Source organism: Corvus kubaryi, unplaced genomic scaffold (genome assembly GCF_017639235.1).
Source record: "Corvus kubaryi isolate FWS band 111438036 unplaced genomic scaffold, C.kubaryi_AGA036_p1.0 64923, whole genome shotgun sequence".
In the NCBI taxonomy this organism is placed as follows: Eukaryota; Metazoa; Chordata; class Aves; order Passeriformes; family Corvidae; genus Corvus; species Corvus kubaryi.
The window spans coordinates 79122-102500 of record NW_024581612.1 but is presented as its reverse complement, the minus strand read 5'-3'; the positions used below and the strand labels follow the sequence as shown (position 1 = coordinate 102500).

Here is a 23379-nt window from a genome sequence, read left to right as displayed (position 1 = left end):
TTTCACTATTAGCTGAAGCAATATAAACTATTTTAATACAAGTTTTATAAAAATCAAACTACCAGTCATAAAATATCAGAGTCTTGCAGAAAATGTTATGAGAAATGGTCTGTTATTTTAACAAGTTTCTTGGGAATTAGGAAAAGAAAAATAAAAATCTACAGTCTTCCTGGTAAACTGAGAGATGAGATAATCTTTCACCAAGGTGCAGTAATATTGAGGCTGAAGGTAAATCTAGAGTCTTCAGTTGCAGTCAGCTTGAAAAGCATTAATCCTTCTCTCCCACAGTCACTGGGAATGGCTGTGCCTGGAACTACAGGAGGATGCCCTGCATTTAACAGGGACAGAACAGAGATACTTGGTTCCCACCTCTCCATAAGCCCTTGCCAGTATTTTTGAAAGGTTTATCAGCAGTGCATTCTGCTAATTGCTCTAAATGACTTACACTTACAGCTTCACACCCATTTAGTGCTGGCAGTGCTCGGAGTCATTGTAAGGGAAAGCAGCATAAGGTCCACAAGACAGGACCATAATTTCAAAGTGGTGTGACGGCCAGAAAGTTCTGGATTTAACAATCATATGAGACACAGATATGAGCAGAGTAGGTAGGATGAACTGGAGGCCTGATTTAGACAGGAGTGTTGATAACAGAGTGAGGCCATCTCTGCATTGGCCAGCAGGGACAGGTGGAGGAGGAGGAGGGTGGTCCAGCTTCTGAAATATACCTGTAGCTTCCCTCTTCTCCCTCTCCTTTCATCCTGTATCACTTCTCTGATAGTTTAAAAAAGCCCCTAATTACGTAGAAGGATTTGCCTTCCAGTCCTTAGTTTATCTGGCTGGTTTTGCACAGAACCATAATAAAACAAAAGTGTGGCCCCCAACGATGGGCTGTTCAGAGACATGGTCAGAGGACCATTGACCTGATACTCAGGCCATGGAGCAGTTACCAACAGAGTGATGACAGGCCCTTTGGAGACTTGAGTTTTGTGAGTTAGATAGAAAAGGGACCCGCAGCCTTTACCCCTGACCTGCAGCACTGGTGAGCAGTTTTGCCTTACAGTGCAGCTGAGAATTCCCAGCATTAGGGTCCAGCGCCATGGCAAGATCTACATTCCCCACCATTTCATGCATGTACAGCCCCATCAAAACAAATTCATTTCACCTGAGGGATACACGTCATGTTTTGAGTGTGATGGACCCAAATGCTATCCTTTTGTTGTTGTTGTTTATGCTGTTACTTATTTTACTCATGATAGTTTTATCAGTGTTAGAGATAAGTGTAATATCTTTTGAAGAAAGTAATTTTTAATCGGAATTTTGGAAAGAAACAGGTCAAATCTGTTCCTTTGTTTGATTGCAAATGCCCCTTAGCAGAAACCTCGAAGTTTGGTCTTAGCATTTCCATCACATCACATACTTCAAAAATCACAGGCAAGGTAGAAATCTTCTCATATTTCACTTTGTTTAAACCATCTTGACATGATCATTTGTTGCCATTATAAATAGTGAAAATTGTGCTGCTGGGTAAAATGCAAACACAGGGAACATACCCCTCTCCTTAGCTAGTTGTTAGCTGGAGTAGGACATCCATTTTGCAGCACTACCTTTGAGTGGGAAAACATTTCAGGATAGCAGCAGGGCTATGATAACTCTATAGAAGGGTCTCCTAATGGGAGAAAATTAGGGCAGCTGGCCATTTTCAGTGTAGTGAACACTGCTTGGGTCTGTTTTCCTACAGCATCCGTTGATACTCTTGAAAAGTGGATTCTAAACCTTTCTAGTGCACAGCCTAACTAGGCGCAGAATGGGAGGGCTGTGTTTTGGCTGCCTCTTGCATTGCCTGTGACTGGCTTCCTTCTTCTTTGTCCTTGGTCTGTCGAAAATCCTGCTGCTGAAGTGCTCTCCCCTTCCTGTTGAATGCCCTCACTGGGTTTTCATTTTCCCATTCCTGATTCTTGCCTTTATTTTCTGTCTGGTTTTCCTCCTGTGCAATTTCTCCATCATCTGTGTTTCTAATGCCTTTCCTCTTGCTCCTTGGTCCCTGCCTTGTCTGGAGCCCTTTCTGGCCTGTGCTTTCTGTGCTTCCCTCTCCTGCCTTTTCTACTGGTGTAGTTTTAGGATTTAACCTCTCCAGGGCAAGCTGTGTATCTTGGTATCCAAGCTTGCAATGCTTGTACCTTGCTCTGGATGTGTTTTTGGTTGGACCACAGTTAGGCACTCACATGTACATCCAGAGGTGAAGGAAGTCTCACAAAATCACACTTATGGAGAATTGGATGGCAGTCTGAAAACTCCCAGCGTGCAGAGCTTTCCAAATGGATAGAGGAAGAAAGAAGGAAGTTTCAGATGGACTGTATTGTGTTCCTGGGGCCCCATGTACAGAGCAGATTCATACCTCCACATCAGAACTATCCTTGCCCAACAACATTATCAGTAGATCAAGAGCATTTTTCCTGCCTGCTGACTATTAATCCCCATTTCTGGGCCATCTACACTCCAGTGATTGCCACCAGTGAGAATTTGCTCCCACCAGTGGCTGAGCAATCCCTCATGGCTTCTTTTGTTTGACCCCAGTGACCAGAGGGGCTACTAGTGACACTCTAGTTTTATATCACTACTGCTTCCTGACCTAAGGGAAAAACAGTTTAAAGAAATTCTTCAGATTTTTTTACTTCTCTTCAGTGCTTTGAAACCGAGAGACCTCTATTTTTCATAATTTAAACTCCTGCCTAACTGGGTGAGTGTTTGAATTCCTAGACTATGACAAAATGCTAGCGTGTGTCTGCCTGAAATGTCGAGAGGATCTTTAATAACCTCCATCCACCAGATTCGGCGTTAAAAGCATTGCTGAGACGATGAGTGGAAACACTACAAACAAGGACCCCGGCGGTGGGAGGGAGGTGCCCCTCTCCCCTCTCCCTCGCTGCGGGGGCCGGAGGAAGCGCAGCAGGGTGTGCCCTGTGCTGCCAGGGTGCCATCCCCTCCTGCCGCCACACCAGGGCTGGCAGGAAGCTCTCAGGTGCCTGCCTTTTATTTATTTTGGCTATGAGATGTTGTTCTTCTGCAGTAGCCTGCAGACCAAAATTTAATGCACAGATGACCCCGCCAAGCAGCCCATGTGCCCAGAGACTGCTAGGAATGAGGGATTGCACAACAGAGCTGTGTGGAGAGCACAGCTATTTCTTGGCTTAATTTGTTTTGTATGAAGCCCAGCAGCTGAGGGTGAGTCCTCTGCCTTCTCTGGAGAGGTTCTCAGAGGACTCTCAGAGGAAGAAGTTCCTGCTGCAGTGCTGCGATAAGAGCCCATTGCTGCCCTCAGCTCTCCCATGAAGTGTCCAGCTCAGATCAGGATGAGATTGCAGGAGCTATGGCCATAGGTGTCAGGTTTTGTCTCTTGCCATTGAGGTTTTTGACCAAAAGAAAGAGGAGCCATTTGAAAAGTGCAGTGACACCATTTTTTCCTTTATTTAATTCCTGTCTTGGAAACTCCAGTGCCAGTTTTTATCCCATCATGGCGCAGTCAGAAACCCCTCGCCTTGTGAAGAGCAGGACAACCTTGGCCAAAAGGTTATGAGTGGGGATTTATGATCAAGTTTCCTTTTATATACACTTAGCCCCACTTTATTGCTGCAAACAGATGACAGTGATAGGGTGGGCAGGTTGTTTAAAGTTTTGCTGAAATGTGAGTGCAGTTCTCCTCTTGGCACCAGGAATCTGGCTTGTCTAAAGCAAAACCTCAGCTCTGGGAAAACTGGCATTTGTAAGAGCCTCATCCAGGTCCTGTTGGAAGCAGCAACCTTTATGTTCGGCATGCAGGTTAACAACATCCCTTTTTCATTAGTATTCTTAACATCTTTCCACTGTAACTTTCTTTGAAGAGCAGCCGGAGAAAAGTCCTATTCACACATTTTAAAATATTCCTTGTTTCCAAAAATAATGAAATTTAGTGCATTGAAATGCATTGGGAAGCCAACCAGGCTATAGATGCATACCAGTGCTCCCGAGACTGCAGCTGTGTGGATCTCAACCATAAAAAGCAAGAGACATTGAGAGCAGGAGCTTTGCCCCAACTCCTGGGCCTGAAGTGGCCAATGGGAAAGGATGCCAACGTCAGTCTTGTGGCATTGGTGCCCAGGGATGAGTGTTCTGGGGTGATGGCTGTTGCTTTCAGCCTTTCCCACCCCACTGCCCTCCGGCTTATGCCAGAGGGATTCTGGCAGCTCCCACAGCAGGTCCTGCCCCATGCTCTGGGTGCCCCTGCTCAGGTGCCCAGCCTGGCTTCCCAGGGTGACCTACTGAGGGCTCTGCCACCTTCTCAAGTCAGATCAAGGTGCTTTTGGACCCAAGGCTACCCACAGAGCCCTGCGGAGGTGCCTCGTGTGGTTTAACCACTACTGTCTGTGCTCTCTGCATGTGCCACAATGCCTGTGTGTGACGTGAAGCCACAGCCCATTGGTGCCACTGGTTTTCTGCTCTGAAAGGAGGAAAATGCATCCTAGAACCGCTGCCTTGCTTTCCTTCTGCTGCACCTCCTGAGCTGGAGTGGGGCTGGTTAATAAACATGATTCACTGTTGTCTTTTAGCTGTCAAGGCTGGAGTGAAGCTCTTGGTGCCAGCAGGTCTAGCTCTTCTCACTCGAGGGCTAATGCATTTTGCTTTGGGAAGCGGTGACACCCAGCACCACGCGTTCGCTTTACCTCACGAATAGCCCATATACAATTTCCAAACTACTCAGCAATAAAACTCTTCTGTCTCATGCCTCGGTGCCAGCTGTTTAATTAGGAATAAGCAGAGGCTGGGTTTTATTTGTACGACTAACAGAGGACGTTTTTTTTTCTCTCCCCTTCCAGCTTGCAAAAGATAAAGAGCGCCTGCAAGCCATGATGACACACCTGCATGTGAAGTCAACTGAACCAAAAGCCACCCCTCAGCCTGTAAGTACCGAGCTGTGCTGAAAGCAAAAAACCAAACCTCACAACAAACCTCTCTTTCCTGTTCCCCACTGGAGCCCACGCTGTGGAGCCTGGCCCACTTCAGAGCTGATTGTGGGGAGGAGATGGGAAGCACAGCCGGGTTTTGTCATCCCCCTCTCTTCAGGGAGTTTCAAAGTCAAGTTTGGTTCCAAAGCTGAGGCACTGGGACTTTTTCTGGCCTCATGCAAGTCGCTTTGCATCAGTCTGACTTCGATGAAATCTTAGGAAGTGTTAGGAAGGAGTTGTAATTAAATTATATTTAGTATATTTATTTTGCTTTCTCCCGGTCTGACAGACATTTACTGTAGAAGTGACTCTAACTGCACGTTTTGATGATAATCACGGTTACCCAGTATCAGGGTTTATACTGTTGAAACTGAGAAGGGAAACCTCCTCTACCCTAGGTTGCTCTTTAAAGAAGGGGGAGCAGGGGAAGCAAGTGGCTTTGCAGCCCAGGAAAACTCCTGGTTACCCCTGAACCCAGGAAAATCCCCCATCTCCTTCGCTGACTGAGATGACCCTTCTTCAGCTGTTGTTTTCTCTCAGCCTCTTAATGCTGAAAGTGTTCCTTGGAGCTTCCGACGATTATTCAAAATGGAGAGAGTGCTTTGCTTCTTGATTTTAAGATTTGTAAGATTTAAAGGTACACTGGCTTTACTTGATTTTGCTTTGAGTCATTGTGTGAAAATTAATTGAGCGTTGACAATCTATAGTTAGTACCAGCAATTTTAATCAATATGCAATGATGCAGCATAATGACAAAGTATTGGTTTATCTGTTTTGACTGATTTTTTTTCTATAAATAAAGCAAACACACACCCATATATGCGTGATTTATGGTGATAGAAATAAAAAGGAGTCAGACTATTAACCCAGCAAATATGGTAGCCTGCCAAGATGCAGTTGGTAGACAAAATTAATGTCTGAAACAGAACACATTACAGAGATAGAGAACATAAAATCATTAAACACTTCGCGCACACATTTTTACTAGAAAAGGATTTCTCAGTTTCCGTGTAGTTGGAAATAAATGGCTGCAGAAGTGCATAGGGAGGCTACTAGATAGAAAATTGCAGGCTATTCAGTAACACAGGAGCAGATGTCAAAGTCAACAGGAAATTTCCTTGCCTTTTTGGAGAGAGTTGAGTGGTAGATACAAACCCTTCCATTTAAGCTGTTGAGATGCCTAAAATTGCTTGGTCTGGTGGACACCAGCCCTCTAGAGTAGAAACTATTGGTGGTATCTATAAAAATAGCATTCTTCTAGTTCCTCACATCCATCCCAGCCTGAATGCAAATGCTTCAGTGCATTGTTGGAAAAGTGTGTAGACCCAACAGAATGGGGAGGAGGTTTGGTTTCTATAGCTCTTACTGGATTAAAAATTAAAACAGCGGAATAATCTGGGAGTCTCAAAGCACTCTGCCTTGAGGCCTTTCATAACAGCAGTGCCCCTCAGGAGGAAGGATTACCAACTAAAGGGAGGAAATCATCAGAAGGCGAGCAGTGTTTGGCAAGGCAGCTCGTGATCGATGCCGGGCCGCCGAGGGCAGGAGGCTTTGGCGGGTCTTGTAGGCTACGGAGATACCAGGCGGTGTCGCCATGAAGATTAGTGTTAACAGCTAATAAACAGGGAAAAGCAGTGGAAAAAAAACCCTGAACACAGGGGGAAAAGGGCTGTCTTGATTAGTATTAAAAATGTTTTACATTCTGGAAAATTATAGCTTTGTTGGGGACCTCCTACTAAATTTATTTTTAACTGCTCTATTGAAAATTCTGTACCACTAGTCAACATTATCTCTCAGTTGCTCAGCACAGTGTTTCTTTATTAAAAGAAATAGGCATGAATATTTTTGACTGAAAAATTAATAGCTTTTGAATTCATACACAGCAGGTTTTCTTTTGCAAAGAAGTCCAATATCGCTGCACAGCACTTCTATAACCATTTATTTAGAGTCCAAGTCAAACCTTTGACAGCTAGAGCAGTGTTACAAGCCAACATAAAGAACTCCAAGATGTAAACCAACAATAGGCAGTCTGTGTGAGGTTTGCCATTGTCAAATACATAGATTGTTTGGATTAGTTTATGTAAATGTACTGTTGTATTACCCTTTGGAAAAAAAAAAGATCACATTTGTGTATGAAAAGTGGTTTCGTTCACAGGCAGCATTATAAATTCCTTATCCTTTAACTTACATGTTAGAAGTAAAAATTGGTGCCTGACAGGCCTATATTGTGTGGCACTCTGTTGTTGGATTGAAACTGCCTTCTTTTCATTTATTGAAATATAGAAAAATTTATTATAGATACCATCTGATAAATCAGAAATTATTAAAATATGTATAGGTGAAGCATTTGAAAATTAATTATAAAATGTAGAAGTATAGTGTTTTGCATAAATTGTGCTCTCCTAGTGAAAAAAATACACAGGCATTGCATAGACTCTGCTAGACCCTCATCCTTTTAACTCAGTGGGATAGGACTTTGGTAAAAAGATCTGATGACCATTATTGCACTGCAAAGTAGTCTTTACATCCAGTAATTAATTTTTTTTCTGCCAACATAACTAATGCAAGGTGTGTGTTAGAACTAATATATTATGGTACTTCGGTGATTTTAAAGGAAAAAGCGGCTGCGAATCCAAACATAGTGAGTTGGGATTTAAAATTACAGCCTTTTCATGACCAAGGAAATGTTTTTATTCTCTTTAAAGGATCTTCATTCTTGTTTTAAACTATTTTGTTACTGGCAGGTAGTAGGGTGTATGAGCATCTGTGTTAACCATGTGCCATGTGTAACCCACTCTGACCACTTGTGCCATCTTTGCCTTCTGGGCTTTGGGCGGTAGCTGAGCGGGTGGTGTTGGACCACTTTGGACTAGCTGGACCACAGCCAAGTTCTTGATGGTTGTGCGTCAATTCAAAACTCACCCAGCTCTGGGGAAGGGTTGCTTGTCTGATTTAGTGATGTCCATCCATCCCATCCCAACCTTTGAGTGGCTGTAGCTCTTTGCAGTAATTTTGAGCTTGGGAGGGGTGGTGGAGTGGCCCCTGCATTTCAGCCCACCAAGACATCTGCTCAGTAAAGCTCTCTAGTCCTACTAAAGTCGATGAGATTTAAGTGCATTCCTGTGTAGATAGTGTTGATGGCCCAAATCATTGGCAGACTGCATGGGCAGGGAGGTGCTGACAGTGTCTGTTGCTGCTCCCCAGGGGCTGCTGGGCAGGCAGGAGGGGGTCTGGGGTGGGGGGGAACATCCCAGGAGTTGGGGCAGGGCTCAGGATCACCTTTAAAAACACCCAGCTTTGTAATGGAAATGCTCAACAGCAGCACTTTAAAAGAAAACGGAGCTCTCTCAGAACTCAACACTCAGAGCAGGCAGCGTTGTTCCCATTCGTGCTGCACGTGTTGTTTTGGTGGGACTGAGGGGCCTGAGTAAAGTGAGAACAAAGCCATGAGACAGAATATGCTGTGACATGTTTTGGTAAGGTGAACTTTTTTCAAGGTAAAAAAACAAAACCACAACACAAAAGCCGGAACAGCGATTTCTCAAGAACTGTCATCCTGGTTTTGCTATTAAGATACCCCCCCCGACATGCTGTTTTCATCAGTGTTAGCCATCAGCATAATAGGTTCAAATGGAAATGTGCTTTCTTCTGGGAGGATTAACTTGTGTCGAAGTTCATAGGAAGGGAAGGAGAAGGAAAAAGCATCAACCAACCAAGTAATTCTTCATACTAGGTGCTACAACCATCTTTTAAAAATAGGCAGAAAACTTTTAAAGACCCTTCTGGCACTTTAAATAAGATGCACTGTTAGATATCCCTTCTTTAATGTATTTTTTTTACCATAACCATAGCAGTTAGGATTGTTTTGAAATACTGTTTTTAGCAACTGTAATAACAAAGCATTAAAAAAAAGAGCCTTTTAACTGTTGAGGTAATGACTGAGCATTTTAGCTGCTGTAGCCATACTTTATAGTTTGAAAAAATAACGATATGCAGCAATAAAGAGAGATTCTCAAGCACAACAAAAGCTGTTTTTATATACTGGTTTTCATTAAGTCTCACTCCTCAGCTTCAGTTTCCTTAGTATTCCTGCCAATAACAACACCTGCTAAGTGATTGCTGCCTGCCAGGCTCTGCATCCAATACACTAATGTGTCCAGGCTGAAGCAGGGAGAGGAAGACACAGCACTGAACAAAGTTTTAGGCCCAGTATTCACTTTCTCTCTCACCCTTGGCGTCAAGAAAAGGAGTTTCTTCTCCAAAGTATTTTGGTTTCAGGAACTCAGTGCAGGTAAGTCCGCAGCCCCAGCTGGGTCCAGAGCAGCAGCACCCATTGTAGAGGAGTCACAGGGTATGGCCTCACTGTGACACTTAGAAACACTTTTTTTTTTTTTTTTAAAGAGTTTCAGTGCTATTTTATGTGCAACTGCTATTGTCATGTAAAATATTTACACAAAAAGAAATCAGACTTAGTCCTAGTGGGAGGGCCACTAACTGGAAATCTGTTTTCCAGGGTGATGGAGTGGGTTACCTCTCTGCCTTGTTGATATCTAAAGAAAAAAAGCAAATGACTCAGTTTTCGCCTTTAATAGGGAGACATGGCTGTTTCTTGAAAGGGAACACTGAAACAATTATGGCAGTTATGAATGCCCAAATCAAAACAGTATGAGGAAATATTCTCAAAAACCAAAAGTGAACAAAGCAATCAACAAAATTCAGTGATGGAATTTGCAGAATTTTAGGACTTAGAACTGTTGTGGGATTTGGTGGGTTTTCTGTTGGGTTTTTTTTTTTTCCTTATTTTTGGTTTTGGTTGTTTTTAAAGGCTGGAGGAGATCCTCCCTCCCCCCATTCCCAGGACAAATATTACAAAAACATTTTAACTCCTTGGTGCAGGGGTGTACTTTCTGAGTGCCTATGTTGTGCATTGCTGCAGTGCAAGCGTTCTTGCTTGTTCAAGTGCTCACTCTGTGACTTGGGCTCCTTCCCCTCTGCCAGCAGTGATACTCATCCAAAAATTACAGTATGTGGGAAACAGCCTGTGTACAAAATACCAATGTGAACAACTTTTCTAATCATAGTAACTTGTTTTTAAATAGCAAATGCAAACAGGGAGAAACCGTGTAGAGTTTCCATCAGGAAAAGAAACCCTCCCAGCCCAGTCCCTCCCTGATCTTTGCCCTGCACAGTCATCCACGGCCGCTTCCACGTTTCTAATTGACGCCAATATTAAGATTTAATAGTTTACCATTCAGATTAATAATTCAAGATGGCAACAAAACCAACACCATTCATAATTTGTTATTCTGCTCTAATTCACAACCGATTTTTCAGCCTTGGCGCTATCAATGCAACAAAGGAAGCGGCAGCGAAAGGCTGCAGAGGGAGGCAGCCCTCTCCTCCCTCACCCTGGCTCAGGTTTGGGGAACCCAGCTGGAAGAGGAGAGTGTCATCAAATAAAACACGGAAAACGGAAAAACTTCGCTAGCGATGGACAAGGTCGTGTTTCATTAACTTGTTGGTTCAGGCTCACAAATGGTCGTCGGAGGTGAAACGCAGCAGACTCGCTGCGTTCCAGCTTTTTGTTCTCTCTTTCCTCACAGACTGCAGTCATGTTTAATTTGGAAACTGGGCTCCTTTGGCAAATTAGCAATTAGAACAATTTTGTGGGAATATGTATATGTGTCATTAGGTTTCCTGCAAATTAATAGCGAGAGCAGAGGTCAGGCAGAAATTTTCCACTTGACTGCAGCTCCTCTGTTGAGATTTGGCACTTTGTTTTGGAACGGCCGCAGCTGCTCAAAGCCACAGTCTTCCTTTAGGAACTGTCTTTTAATTAGTTTACCTCATAGCCATTATTACAAATATTACTGCCTCCCCTCCTTGAAATAAAATTACTGTTTCTACAAAATATTCCGGTGACATCTTGCACCACTGCACATTGATGGTGGGGTCACTTGGATGCAGCGTTTAATCATTAGATCACCTCCATAAGCATCTCCTAATTAGAGTCCTTACAATACAATTTTATCTGGTAATTAGCTGAGATTGGCTGCTTCCTCTGTAGCTTATTAGTGGCAGCCCAGCAGTGGGTGTGAATCACAGTGTCATTTGTCAAGCCTGTTAAAGCCCCCCCTTTTGCTCGTCCTCTTCTGTGTTTATTCCTCGTCGCTACCTACGCTGAAAAGCCTAAAGAAATGTAACTTGATTCAGATTCTTTAAGCAGGGAGTGCTGACCTCTGTGGATCCTTTCTCAAGGTTCCCTAGTAGAAACAGATTAAATGTTAAGTTTTTACATGCTGAAAAAGGAAGGGGACTCTTTTGAAATGGAGTAGTTGGGAGCCATAATGATGAAGCAGGAGCAGTGATCTTTCCAACGGGAGGGCCCGGCTGCTGGGACTGCACTGAGAAGGGCACTTAAAATTGATGCAAATTTCTTCGCAGTTATTGGACTGTTAAAATGTCCATTTAGAAACTGAGATAAAATACAGTAGATTTAATTTCATGGTGAGACCTGTCAGTTGCACTGTTATTATCATCACTGGTCCTTTTATCATATGTAATAGATGGATAGATGGATAACAGGGAGACATTACTATATATATGTCCCTAATCAGTGTCCTTAAATCAGGCCAGTCAACGAGCAGACCGGGTGGCACGTGGTGGGCAGTGCATGGCACCAGGAGGGTTTAAACCTTCAGACTGCAGGTAGTGGTTCATGCTGGAGCAGGGATCAATACCTGCATTTCACCACCTTCACCATCCCTCTCTGGGTTCACGCTCCCTGGCTTTGCCACAAAGTGTTAAATCTTTCCCGCTGGAAGGTGAGGAGTCATTTGTAAGCACCTGCAGGGTAAGGTGCGTGTCTGCACGTCTGCTGCTCACCACCTTCTTCCCTTGGAGCAGCATCCAGGTTGTGCCAGGAGTTTGTGGCTGGGGCTTCCCTCAGCTCCTTCCCACTGTCAGGAAGGACAAGCAATCACAATTTATCTTCCCTCAGCTGAACCCTTTCTGTGGGTGATGGGCTTTTTGTGTTGGTATCCTCTCTGTAACAGTACAGCTCTTTATTTTCCACGACCTTTGTTTGGGATAAATCCTATTATTTTTAAAAAGAAACATTATTTGTGGCTATTAACTCGTATGAGGGATGCTAATAGGAGTTTTCTTATCTGGTTAGTTTCATACAAGGAAAATTAATACAGTGCCTTATGGATAAACATGAGATATTTGGGGGCATAGCTGTGTCGTGTGCCTTGCCTTCATCTCAGAAGGTTTAATGTCTAGCAAAAAAGGAATTTTAATCACTAGCAAAAGTTGTAAAATTCTGGCCCTGTTAAATTCAGTGGGAATTTTGCTACCGACTTCAATGCGGTCAGGATTTCACCAGTATTATTTGTGAAACCGCCTAAGGGAAAGAAATGTGGAAGTAGTCAAAGAGCCCTTTTCTCGGTCGTCTTCTGTGATGTTGTAGTTAAGGGATCGGATTGTTTGTTTAAAATACTTCAGCAGCAGCAACCTATTGAGATGGAGCGTCGTCTTTCAAAGGACGTTGTAGGGCAAAAAGAAAGGGTTGGGGAGGAATGTGGATGCTGGTTATATAAATAGGGTTGTGTATCGAAAAGAGTCGGGTTGGAGCTGGGTTTGATACCCAATCCTGGAGGCAGGTGTGTTTTACAGCCTGCTGTGGCACGCTGCCACACCAGTGGGGCTGGGCTTTGTGCAGGTAACACCAATGCCTTCCATCCTAGGAAGAAAAAACAGAGTGGTGCCACTTGTGCTGGGCTGAATGCTCACAGTATTTCATGTACTGTGATTAATTAAATTATTCCAGTGTTAACCTACTCTGGGCTTTGCTTCTAAAATGGATGAACAGAGAGAAAAAAAAAAAGAAAAGCCCAAATGCTGAAGAGAGAGATTGCATTTCTCCCTAGCATGTCCCTAGGAAAGTCTTGCCTTTTATTTTAAGCCTGATGCCTTCAATGAAATATCCAAGAAGACTGATTAGAAGCCATGCATAATGATAGAATGGAAATCAGAGAGGTGTGCAGTTTAGACTGTGAAACAATGAAACCTGAAGTAAAATATTAAAATGATCATGTACTGTGCAAGATCTTCTAATATTTAGATAAAAATCCATGATTCATTCTTTTGGCAGCAGGCTATGTTTTTCGGTTTTTTAAACCTATTTGGAAATCTGTATATGTATTTATCATATTTATTTCCCTTTGCTGGCTCCTAATGGAGATGTTACAGCAGCACTTTGTGCTAAAGCTGCAGTGTCTGCTGTGAACTGAGGGACACTGTGGTATCAAGGGTGTCCTCTGCAGCCCTTAACCATGCAGAAATGCTGTTTGTAACTAAAGCCTTGTCCTTCCCTCCACAGCTGAATCTGGTATCGAGCGTCACGCTTTCCAAGACCGCGTCCGAGGCGTCTCCGCAGAGTTTACCTCATACTCCCACCACCCCGACTGCGCCCATCACTCCTGTCACGCAGGGACCGTCAGTCATCACTACCACGAGCATGCACAACGTCGGACCCATCCGGAGGCGGTACTCGGATAAATACAACGTCCCCATTTCTTCAGGTAAAGGGGTTCTGCTGGCACAGCCCCCGTGTTTGCCCACGGCCCAGCTGTGGTGATTGGGCTCTGATGATAACAGAACAACTGCTCTTATTTAGCAGATATTGCCCAGAACCAAGAATTTTATAAGAACGCAGAAGTTAGACCACCATTCACGTATGCATCTTTAATTAGACAGGTAAGCTGAGCCAAACACACGCGGCTGGATTAGGAAAAAATATATCTCCCTATATGTGCACACTCTGGATTAAATAGATTTTCAAACCTTTGGTACGTAAGCGTGCTCAAATGCTCAAACCTTTACTATAAGGGTTTTTAGAACTGCAATATATAACATAATTGCTTTTGATTAAGTATTACAATACGATGTGATTATTAGGAAATTCATTTCACACAACAGTGAAAATGAGCCTGTTTAAAGATGGCAAGTCAATTATCACAAGCTACAGTAATCTCTGATCCCTAGAATTAATCTGAGCTCTAAATAATTACTGAGCTTTAATCAGCTAGTGAAATGTTTTGCATTTCTCTTTGATTCTGCTTTATGAATGACTAATAAATTAATATTTCTGTAAGGAAACAGAAATAAAAACTCAAAACAATTAGATAATTCCATTTTGAATTTTGCCATTGAACTGTTAAATACAGCCATTAATCTTAGTTCATATTGTGAAAACCCTCCTTTGGATTTTTTGCTCCAAATCTTTTCTTTTTCATTCTTCTTTTCTTTCCTTTTTTGTATCGGGCAAAGTAAAACTGTGAGTGTGTTTTGTACTGGTGTGCTCATAACTGATCTTGCAATCGCTTTGCTCCACAAGGCCATCCTGGAATCTCCCGAAAAACAGCTAACACTAAACGAAATCTACAACTGGTTCACGCGAATGTTCGCCTACTTCCGACGCAACGCGGCGACGTGGAAGGTAAGGCTGAGCCCACCTCCTGCCTTTGCTCTCTGCCGTGCACAGAACCGACCTTGCTGATGACATAAATTGTCCTGACGTGGGGACATGAAAAATTCAGATCGGCAGTTACGACACGCGCCGGGTGCCTTATCTGCAGGAACAATTTGATATTTGGCAGGAAAAATTCCTCTGCCTTTGAAAACCACTAATTGAATCCCCATTATTGGCTTTTATGTTCTGTGATTATGCCATGAGTTCCTCTGTGTGGTTGCTACGAGCTGGGAAACTCTGGCTCTTCAGTCGGAACGTATTAGAAAATTAAAAAAAAAAAAAAAAAAAGAGGTAAAGTTCTTATGTCAGTAGAAGATACACTGTTCGTCTTTTTAGGTATGCAGGTAGTAATCACAACAACCATTTTTTTCCCTAGGATCTATAGATCGGTGGATTTCTTTCCTCAGTCGATTGACTCTTAACTACATAAACAGCTGTTACAAACTTCCTCTCTGTTTTTTTTTAATCACACAGTAGAAGCTCATTGAATTTAATGCACAAGAAACAAGCCCCTCAATAAGAAATGTCTTTAACAGAAATAAACTTGGGGTTTTGCACTTTCATTTCCTTTGATAAATATCACAAATACTGTTAGATAAGAGATAAGACGGTTAGAGAGATAAGAGTTAATTTTATTCTGTATTTTGGGGGGCCACTCTTTCACTTTATATACACCACTTTAATAGTCATATTGGCTTCTGAATCTAGTGCAATCACAGATGAATGAATCAAATAACAGGATGTTGTGTTGCTGTAAAAACTGTACCCTGGTGTTTGGAATCTCTCTTAACCCAGACAGCTCTGTTGTTCTCAAACAACTTCAAATGACCAGGTTGTATGAATAGGTCCCATACATGCTGTTCCATCAGTTCTTTCTGTTTTTCCTGTCCCAGCCTGCATTTAGGATTAATTCCTTCAGCGGATGGAGCTAAAAATGGTCCTTGGAAGTTAGCTTGGTTTTTAGTGGCATGGTTTCCGTTTCATTCAGATCCCAGCACAATTTTGTACATTTTCAATCCTGGTCTAGAAGCTCTCAAGTTCAGGAAAACTTTATGTGATTGCTGCTTTTATTCTTCCCTGCAGTTGGAAAACATGAGCAGTGTTTAACTTCGCAGCTTCCTTACTATCCAGAAAGGAAATTAACTTTCCCTGATTTAAGATCCTTTTAGACCTGCCTGTCTTTTGCTCCTGGAGTGGTTCCAGTAGGACTTTTCAGCAGCTGCAGGTGTGGGTGCTAAAGTAAAAATCCTATTTAGTTCCAGCAGCAAAGGGAAGTGGAGGGAGGAGTGGAAGAAGGCAGCAGGCAGTCCTGGCTATATCTTCTGTGGGGCTAGTTTTGGGAATTAGCTTTTGGCATCCCATAAAATCCAGTCCCAGAAGCCAGTGCAGATACAGAAGAGGAGCAGAGAGGCTGAGCTGCAGATTCTCAGGCTTGTAGAAGGGCACTGAGTGTCCCAGGGAGGCAGGTGCCATTTGGAGACCCCCTTCTTGGACACCTTGACCTTTTGCAGGTGTCCAGGTCCTGCTTCATGTAACAGGAAAGAAAAACTTCACCCCCACATCCACCAATGCCAGCAAAATAGACAACTGGTTAGAGTAGTGCAGATTTTGTGCAGGAGACTGCTCAGATTTCTGCCAGCCCCCAGGAACAGCAGGGATGAAAATGCAGCTCTGGATTGGCATGATGGGAAGCCCACGGGGCGCAGAACGAGCACAAGGGGCTAATTGCAGAATCAGAATAATTTGAATATATATGTGCTGATTTGTGCCCACCTTCAGCTAATGCTTAGGGGTCATTTGGGTCACTGTTCCCCAAGTTTAGGGTCAGGGTTTGGTGTAGACAATCTTCCCTGAGCCCTATTTCAAAAATACAGAAGAGTGCAAGAATAAAGACCTTTAAAAAATGAACCTCTTTCCCAAAATGCAGTACGGCAGAGCCTGAGCAGTTATTAAAATAACAAACCCTTTCATTTACTACATTGAAGCATGTTCAGGGTAATTTTTCTGCAAAAGTGGCTTGCATACAAATATTTTTAACAAGGTAAATATATAATCTTACAATAATAGCTCCTAATTTTTCTGTTAAGCTGATTGCTGGGGGAGCACTGTGAACTGGTTCAGACAGGTCAGAAGCAATGTCTGTTTGCTTTTATTTTTTGGAGTAATTTGCTGGCACTGAGTCACAGCCATGAGGCACAGGCTGCAGGTGTGGCTCTGACACATTGGGGTATTGTTCAAATAAAACTGTTAGATAGCAAGTATCCAGAGGCAGGAGAAACACAACAATTTTTTTCTGGCATGAACTACTTAAATAAGTGATCACATGGAAAATAGAAAATGAAGGCAACACACTTCATGGATGTCTTGTAAATATTCAACTTCTCTGTCTCAGCATACCCAGCAAGAGCCCTGTCCCCCAGCCTTAACCATTAGTTGCAAATGGACTTCAAGAGAACAAGAACAGTCTGTAAAGTATTTCTCCAGCATTAAATTTATTTAAAGAAAAACACAAATATTTCTGCTCAACCCTGTCTTTAGAGACTATTTACAAACTCTGAGGACTCCCTTTGCTGGGTTTTGCCTTGTGCGTTTGATCAACTGCTGTATGAACCACAAGATCAGCTTTCACTGGGGGAAATAGCATTATTATTCTTACATTTTGTTCCAGACTTGACAGTGTTCCCATTTTCACAGGAAACTGCCTGAGTTACCCAGATGTGGGCCAGCAGCCCTGTGTCGGGTTGCACTAGCACGGCACCCACCAGCAGTTGCTGAGCTGGCTGATTTCATCTCGTAAGGTGTGGGGTGTTTACATGTTTTTCCTCCACCTCAAAATCAGGGATTTTGCCAAAAAGTCAACAGTACTGAAATCTGGAAGAGGTGGGAGGGGAAAAAAACCCATGAAAAATAAGAGCAGGAAGAAGAAAATAAGGGCAGAAGGAAGCAGGCCTGATGGACAGGTTGACTTTCTGCTAGATTTCTGCCTTGCTGAGAGGAAAAGCATATTCAAGGTTTACTGTTTCACCAGTTCAGATGCAGATGGTTGTGGGAAAGCTGAAGTGCCTGCATCAGGCACCTACAGCCAGAGGAGATGTGTTGGCACTCAAGCATCTGCTGAGCAAAGGCAGCTCAAACCCCAAATCTTCCACTCCTACCAGGGTGGGAATGTGGAGACTGCACTAGGCATGGCAGGGAATTGGAGAAGGAGCAGAAGACTCTTTGCCTTCCCCTCCCAGCACACACTCCACTGCCTCCTGATTTACATGACAAATGCTCTGTGCTACCCTTTGTTTGCACAGTGATTTAGACATTCACAATTAGAGCTCCCTTTTCACCATCCAGACCCCATGTTCGTGAAAAAAAAGGAGAGGATGATGTCGGAAGGAAAAAAAATTGTCATCTCCTGGTTGCCTAGACCCAGGCCATGTGTTTGGCTGGCTTTGTGCCTGCTAACGAGTCAACCAGATTGACTGAATCAATGGTGCCAGTGAGGATGGAGTTTGTTCGCCTGCAGATTTTCAGCAAATGGCTTCTTCTGTTTTTCCTGTTTCCCAAGCCCCTTTCAGCAGCACTGGGAACAAGCTCCATGTACAAATTCCTATGAATTCCATGAACAATGGCTTTGAAGAGTCTTTTAGGTTGGAAAAACCTTTAAGACCACTGGGTCCAACTGTTGCAGGGCATTTGCTCAGGAAACTCCTGAAGCGAGGACAAAGCATAGCACTCCATTTGAGGAATAATAAGGCTCTCAGCACCGTGTCAGAGGGAGCAGGGGCAGAAAAGCCAACAGCTTGCCATGCCTTAGAGAGGCGTCTCGTTGTGTCTCAGCACATTGGAGGGGTTGGCCGTGCTCATCCTTCCCAGTGCCGAGCTTCAGGGTGGACGTCCGGGCATCGGATGCCATGAGCACAGGTCGCTCTGGGTGATGAGCTGTGGGGATATTATCACTTTGTTTCAGAGAGCCCTCCTCATGTTTTCACTTGGCAGAGGCTCAGATCAGTCACTACAGTAGTCTGCCAGAAATAGGAGCCAACTTCCATATAAGAGCAAGCTGTGGAGGCAGGAGTTGGTGCCGGCCGGCCGGTGGGGTGCTGCCGAGCCCCTGGCCCGTGCTGTGGGTGTGGAGGGAGGTGCAGCACCTGAATCGCATTAGCCCAGCTGTGGGAAACCGCAGCAACACCAGCTCCTGCGCCTCACAGCTAAATCCAGTCGACTGTACTAATATAAAATCTTTTCTGTTCTTTCTAACTGCTTTCTTTTCCAGGAGGGGAGAAATTTCTTTTTGCAGAGAGTATATATTTGTTTTGAAAAAGTCTAAGCAATGTTCCTCTTGTGTTCTGTATGAAATGTGCTGTATTCTACAACATGCATGCTTAAAATAGTGGCTGTTCTCAGTCACACTGGGGATAATTGATAAGAATAATGTGAATTTTTAATCTTGGGTTTAAGCTTTCATATTTATTTTGTCTTTGCAAAATAAGATGTAAAGAGCCTGGGAAAGCAAGCGGGTGCGGGGAGGGGAAGGGGCTTAACATTGCAAAATGAGAACTGTCAAGCTGACTGTGCTGCTGCTGTTCTTGGACAATGATGAGCATTTTCTCATAGAAGGTTTTTGAATGTTTTCTCTTTTATACTTGCTGCAGAATGCAGTGCGTCATAATCTTAGTCTTCACAAGTGTTTTGTGCGAGTAGAAAACGTTAAAGGGGCAGTATGGACAGTGGATGAACTAGAGTTCCAAAAACGAAGGCCACAAAAGATCAGTGGGTATGTCCACCATGTTTGAACTTCTTAGCCTAGCTCGGATCATGCTTACAGTTTAACGTAGAGGCTTTTGGCTGCTAGCTGGTGTTAGACCAACCACAGGTGGTTTCGCATTGTCTCAGTTAAGGGAAACCAAGACAAACATCTCATCACTACTGTTTGTATGCCCACCAGTACCCTGACCCTGCTTGCTTGGTGTTTGTTGCATCACATGCTAGTAGCTTTTAGGTGGCAATGCATATTAACCCTCACAAACCATTTGCTTATGCTTATTGCATTTTATTTTCTTTTTCCTTTTCCTTGTATTTGATGTCTGTTCTGTCCCCGATCCCGTGTCCCTTTGTTTCCACTTCATCTCCTTTGCTGCTGCTCTTGTCCCAGGGTGCCATTCGCACCAACCTCTCACTGCATAAGTGCTTTATCAGAGTAGAGGATGAGTTTGGGTCCTTTTGGACTGTTGATGATGAAGAGTTTAAACGTGGCCGTCATATTCAACGAGGCCGTCCTCGAAAATACTGCCCTGATGAAAACTTTGGCGAGCTTGTTGCACAGTAAGAGCTTTTACTTGCTTTAATTTTTTTTTTCTGCTGTTGCTTTGCTTTGCATGATTTACCCATCTCATGTAGACTTGCATTTCACAAAATAGTGACATCACCTTTGCTGCTAAAGAAACTAAATTTTTGGTTGTTATGTGTATTTTGTGTGTCCTACTCTGATAATCCAAATGCCTGTAGTAATAACTCTACTCTGACATGTTTGTTAAAGCATTTATTTATAGAGCAATGTAGACTAAGATAATTATCCACGCTAGCGCAGATATGCTGCTGTAGACGTGTCAGGAAGACAGATATATGCCAGGAAAGGCTTCAGATAAGTTTTAATTCTGATATTTTCCTTTGCTTTCAATTGTATGCTTTGTTTTGCAACTCCTAATCAAGAAAAGTAAGGTACTTACGAGACAGAAATGCTGAATTCACTTTAAAGAGTTTGAAAATGCAGTGAGACCAGCTGTAAAGATTATCAACAGGCCATCGTGTGCCTACCAACAACCATGCACCAATATTCCTGGGCTTCCCAGAGGGATTTTCTTTGACCTTTACTCGAAGGCCATCTGTCCTGGACAGCTGATCCTTGCTGGTCCCTGTTCAAGGGCCTCAGTTAAGACTCTGCTCACCATAATTTATTCCCACATTAATAAAATTAAAATAAAAACATGCCCAGTGAGTGATAAAACTTTTGGGAGATGCTTTGCATGGGCATTTTTTTACCTAGTCTCTATTTCATTATTTTAATCTCCCGATGGAACCATGATATTGGGATCCCTTTTGTAAAGTTGACAAAAATAAGGGTCCAAAATAGCACACCAGAATATTTTTTACTAAAAAAGGCTTTTAGGGCAGTGTGGTGGTTTCTGTGGGCCGCCTGCCCTCGTGCCTCCTTGCCCACGGGCTGCTTGGGGTGATGGTGTGGGCAGCCCCTCACCATGGCCCTTGGCATGGCAGGGAATAACATCGATCAAATAAATCCTTTCTCATCGTGGTGCCCCCCTCCACTGGGAGAGACTCCGCTGCCAGCAACTTGGAGAGTCATTTGAATGAAGCAGAGTTTAAAATGTCCCGTGATGCTTTTGATCATTGCCTCCTCATGATGGACCTTCACTTGGTAACGGGCTCCCAGACACGGCGAAAATTGGAGAATTTCTCCTGAACACAGCTAAAATGAGCAGAGATGCCAAGATGTGCCACTAACGCAGGGTAGTAGAACACATGGCGAGGTAACGTCAAGAGATAATGATGTTCCTTATTTAGTAAAGGCAAATATGATAACCATAGCCGAAAACTCAGATATTTTCTTTAAATTAAAAAAAAAAAAAAAAAAAGAGACACGAAAGAGAACTCGTATGGAAAACCAGTCTCAGCTCTAGTTTTCTGGTGGGGGAGGAAGCATTACGTGCTTGAAACACTCGCACAGAAGTTGGTTGCATTTAACTCTCCTTTTTATGTTTTTCTTATGCAGTAACCCTTCTCTTATTAAAAACATACAGACCAGCCACACCTACTGCACACCTCTCAATGCTGCTTTACAGGTAAGATTAATGACTGTAGCAAATATGCAACAGAGGCGTGTGTCTTCCCCACTCATTTCAAAATATATTAGCCTTGCTCTAATTAGATATTAAATTTTAATTCCGTTAAACTTTTTTCTTAAGTGCATAAAGCATCATAGTCCCTGGAGGCAAACACATATCAGGCTGCTTCAGCATTAGCTAGATGCTTAGCATTTTGAATATTGTGGCAAAAAAATTAAAAGTTCACTTATTAATATTTATCAGCAGTATCATAATTTCCATCCTCTTATTTCAGAATTTCACTTGAGGCAAAAATACCACAAGTGTAATTACTCTAGCACAGCTATTAATGTGCTGAATGATAGGATACTGCGGCACGTGACCTTCTATTGTTCATGGCTTTAAAGAGAAAGCAGATCATTTTTTCCCCCTTTTCTTTTAAGGGCTATTTTTGCATATCTTCCTATTGTTGGTAAAAAATAAACGGCACGATTCCTGTAGAAAAGAAAAGATCATTTTTATTGGTTTAAACTGTAATAGTAAGACAAAAATTCTGTTTTTTCACGATGCAGAAATACACAAAGTGTGGGTACAGAATTAATAACTTGCAGCCTAAAAGTGTCCATGTCTCCAGCCCTTTTTCTGGTGCCCTTTTTCCCCTTTCAGCAAATTCCTGAGTCGAATTTTTGCCTCAAAAACCCTAGGTAAATTTGCTGTATAAACCAAAGATGCAAATGCATTACCATGCCGTGATTTGTAGTGGGGTCTGTGTGTTTGGGGGGGGGTTCAAACCTGGTTTCTATATATTATAAATGAATCCAGAAGGCAACATCATGCATGGTTGCCCCCCAGGTGATTCCTGGGGGTCACCTCTCAAGAAGTTCACTGATGCCATGGGTATTTGCTTGGGCAGTCATGTTTTGTGGAAGGTTTAGCAGACTTCTCTTTTCAGAACCAAGAAACAGATTATTAGGAGGAAAATGATGTTTTACCTTTCTTCTAATTTTTTGAGTTTATGCAGTAACTCCTGCAAAACCCAGGAAAAAGTATGTTTAAATGAAGCAACTGTAAATACCATTCATTAGTAACTTATTTTCCCTTGAGTCTTGTGAAGTGTGATTTTTAAAGACTGCTTTGTCTCCTGAATAGTATTAAGATTACAAGCACATTTTGCATTCATGAGGCTGAAAGGCAAAAATGAAATGATCCTGCATTTCTTCACATTGTTAACTATGTGACTAATTTCAATTAATATGCTTATCATATGGAACTGTTCGTGTTTTATTTCTGAAACACATGTTGTTGTCGTCATCTCCATCCATTCTTGTCTTTCGTGATAACCTCCAAACTGTTTCCATTCCCCACTTTTCCTGAGAGAGCCATGTCCTCGTGCCCCCCATAGCATCGTGTGCTCTGAGCTGATGGAGAGAGGAGCCTTGGCCAGATTTGCTACCACTGTAACCCCTCTAATAAGTGGGGGTGAATAATAACCATTGCACTGAGGCAGGTCCTCTTTTAGGGTGAAAATAAACCAGCAGGTTCCACATTTCTCTCCCCGCCATTGGATTTTGGAGTCAAAATCCCAGTGGGTTATCTGGGGCTGTAGAGGGTCTGGGCAAATAATGTGGGTGGCCACTGCCTTGTGGGCAGTTCAGACCTCACTTGGGCAACAAATTCCTCTAGGACACAAGGCTGCCTTGCCTGCCAGGGCCTACATTCAGTCTAATTAATACTTGATGAGCAGTGTTCCCCCCAGCTTTTGTGGGCTCTGGGAAGGCCTGCTCCTTGCACATTCCTGTGAGCACCACGGGGTCTGCACGGGGGGCTGTGTGCCACCAGCATGGTGTCTTTTCCTGTGGGGTGACAGCCACCCCTCTCCTTCACCCAGACCCTGCTGACATGTCCTCTATCTGTTTTCCCTCATGGCCAGGGAGAAGAAGCAGCTCTCTCCCCCCTCTGTCTGTGGAAGGTACGGGGACTCCAGCTCTCACCAGTTCTCTCTTTTGCCAGCGGGTCAACAGGGGCTCCCAAAACA

At 43.2% G+C, this 23379-nt stretch overlaps 1 protein-coding gene across 7 annotated transcripts in view; it reads left to right on the top strand.

Annotated features, from left to right (window-relative positions):
- The window catches only part of LOC121672741 (forkhead box protein P1), an 87171-nt gene that overhangs the window by 50329 nt on the left and 13463 nt on the right, over nucleotides 1–23379 (top strand). For 2 of the 7 annotated variants that reach the window (XM_042045543.1, XM_042045541.1), the window contains exons 8-14: nucleotides 4851–4934; nucleotides 13363–13564; nucleotides 13660–13739; nucleotides 14380–14481; nucleotides 19158–19279; nucleotides 21293–21362; nucleotides 23275–23313. In XM_042045543.1, coding sequence (XP_041901477.1) covers nucleotides 4851–4934; nucleotides 13363–13564; nucleotides 13660–13739; nucleotides 14380–14481; nucleotides 19158–19279; nucleotides 21293–21362; nucleotides 23275–23313 — 699 coding nt within the window. The remainder of the gene's footprint in view (nucleotides 1–4850; nucleotides 4935–13362; nucleotides 13565–13659; nucleotides 13740–14379; nucleotides 14482–19157; nucleotides 19280–21292; nucleotides 21363–23274; nucleotides 23314–23379) is intronic. The other 5 variants (XM_042045546.1, XM_042045545.1, XM_042045547.1 and 2 more) reach the window with 3 other exon arrangements.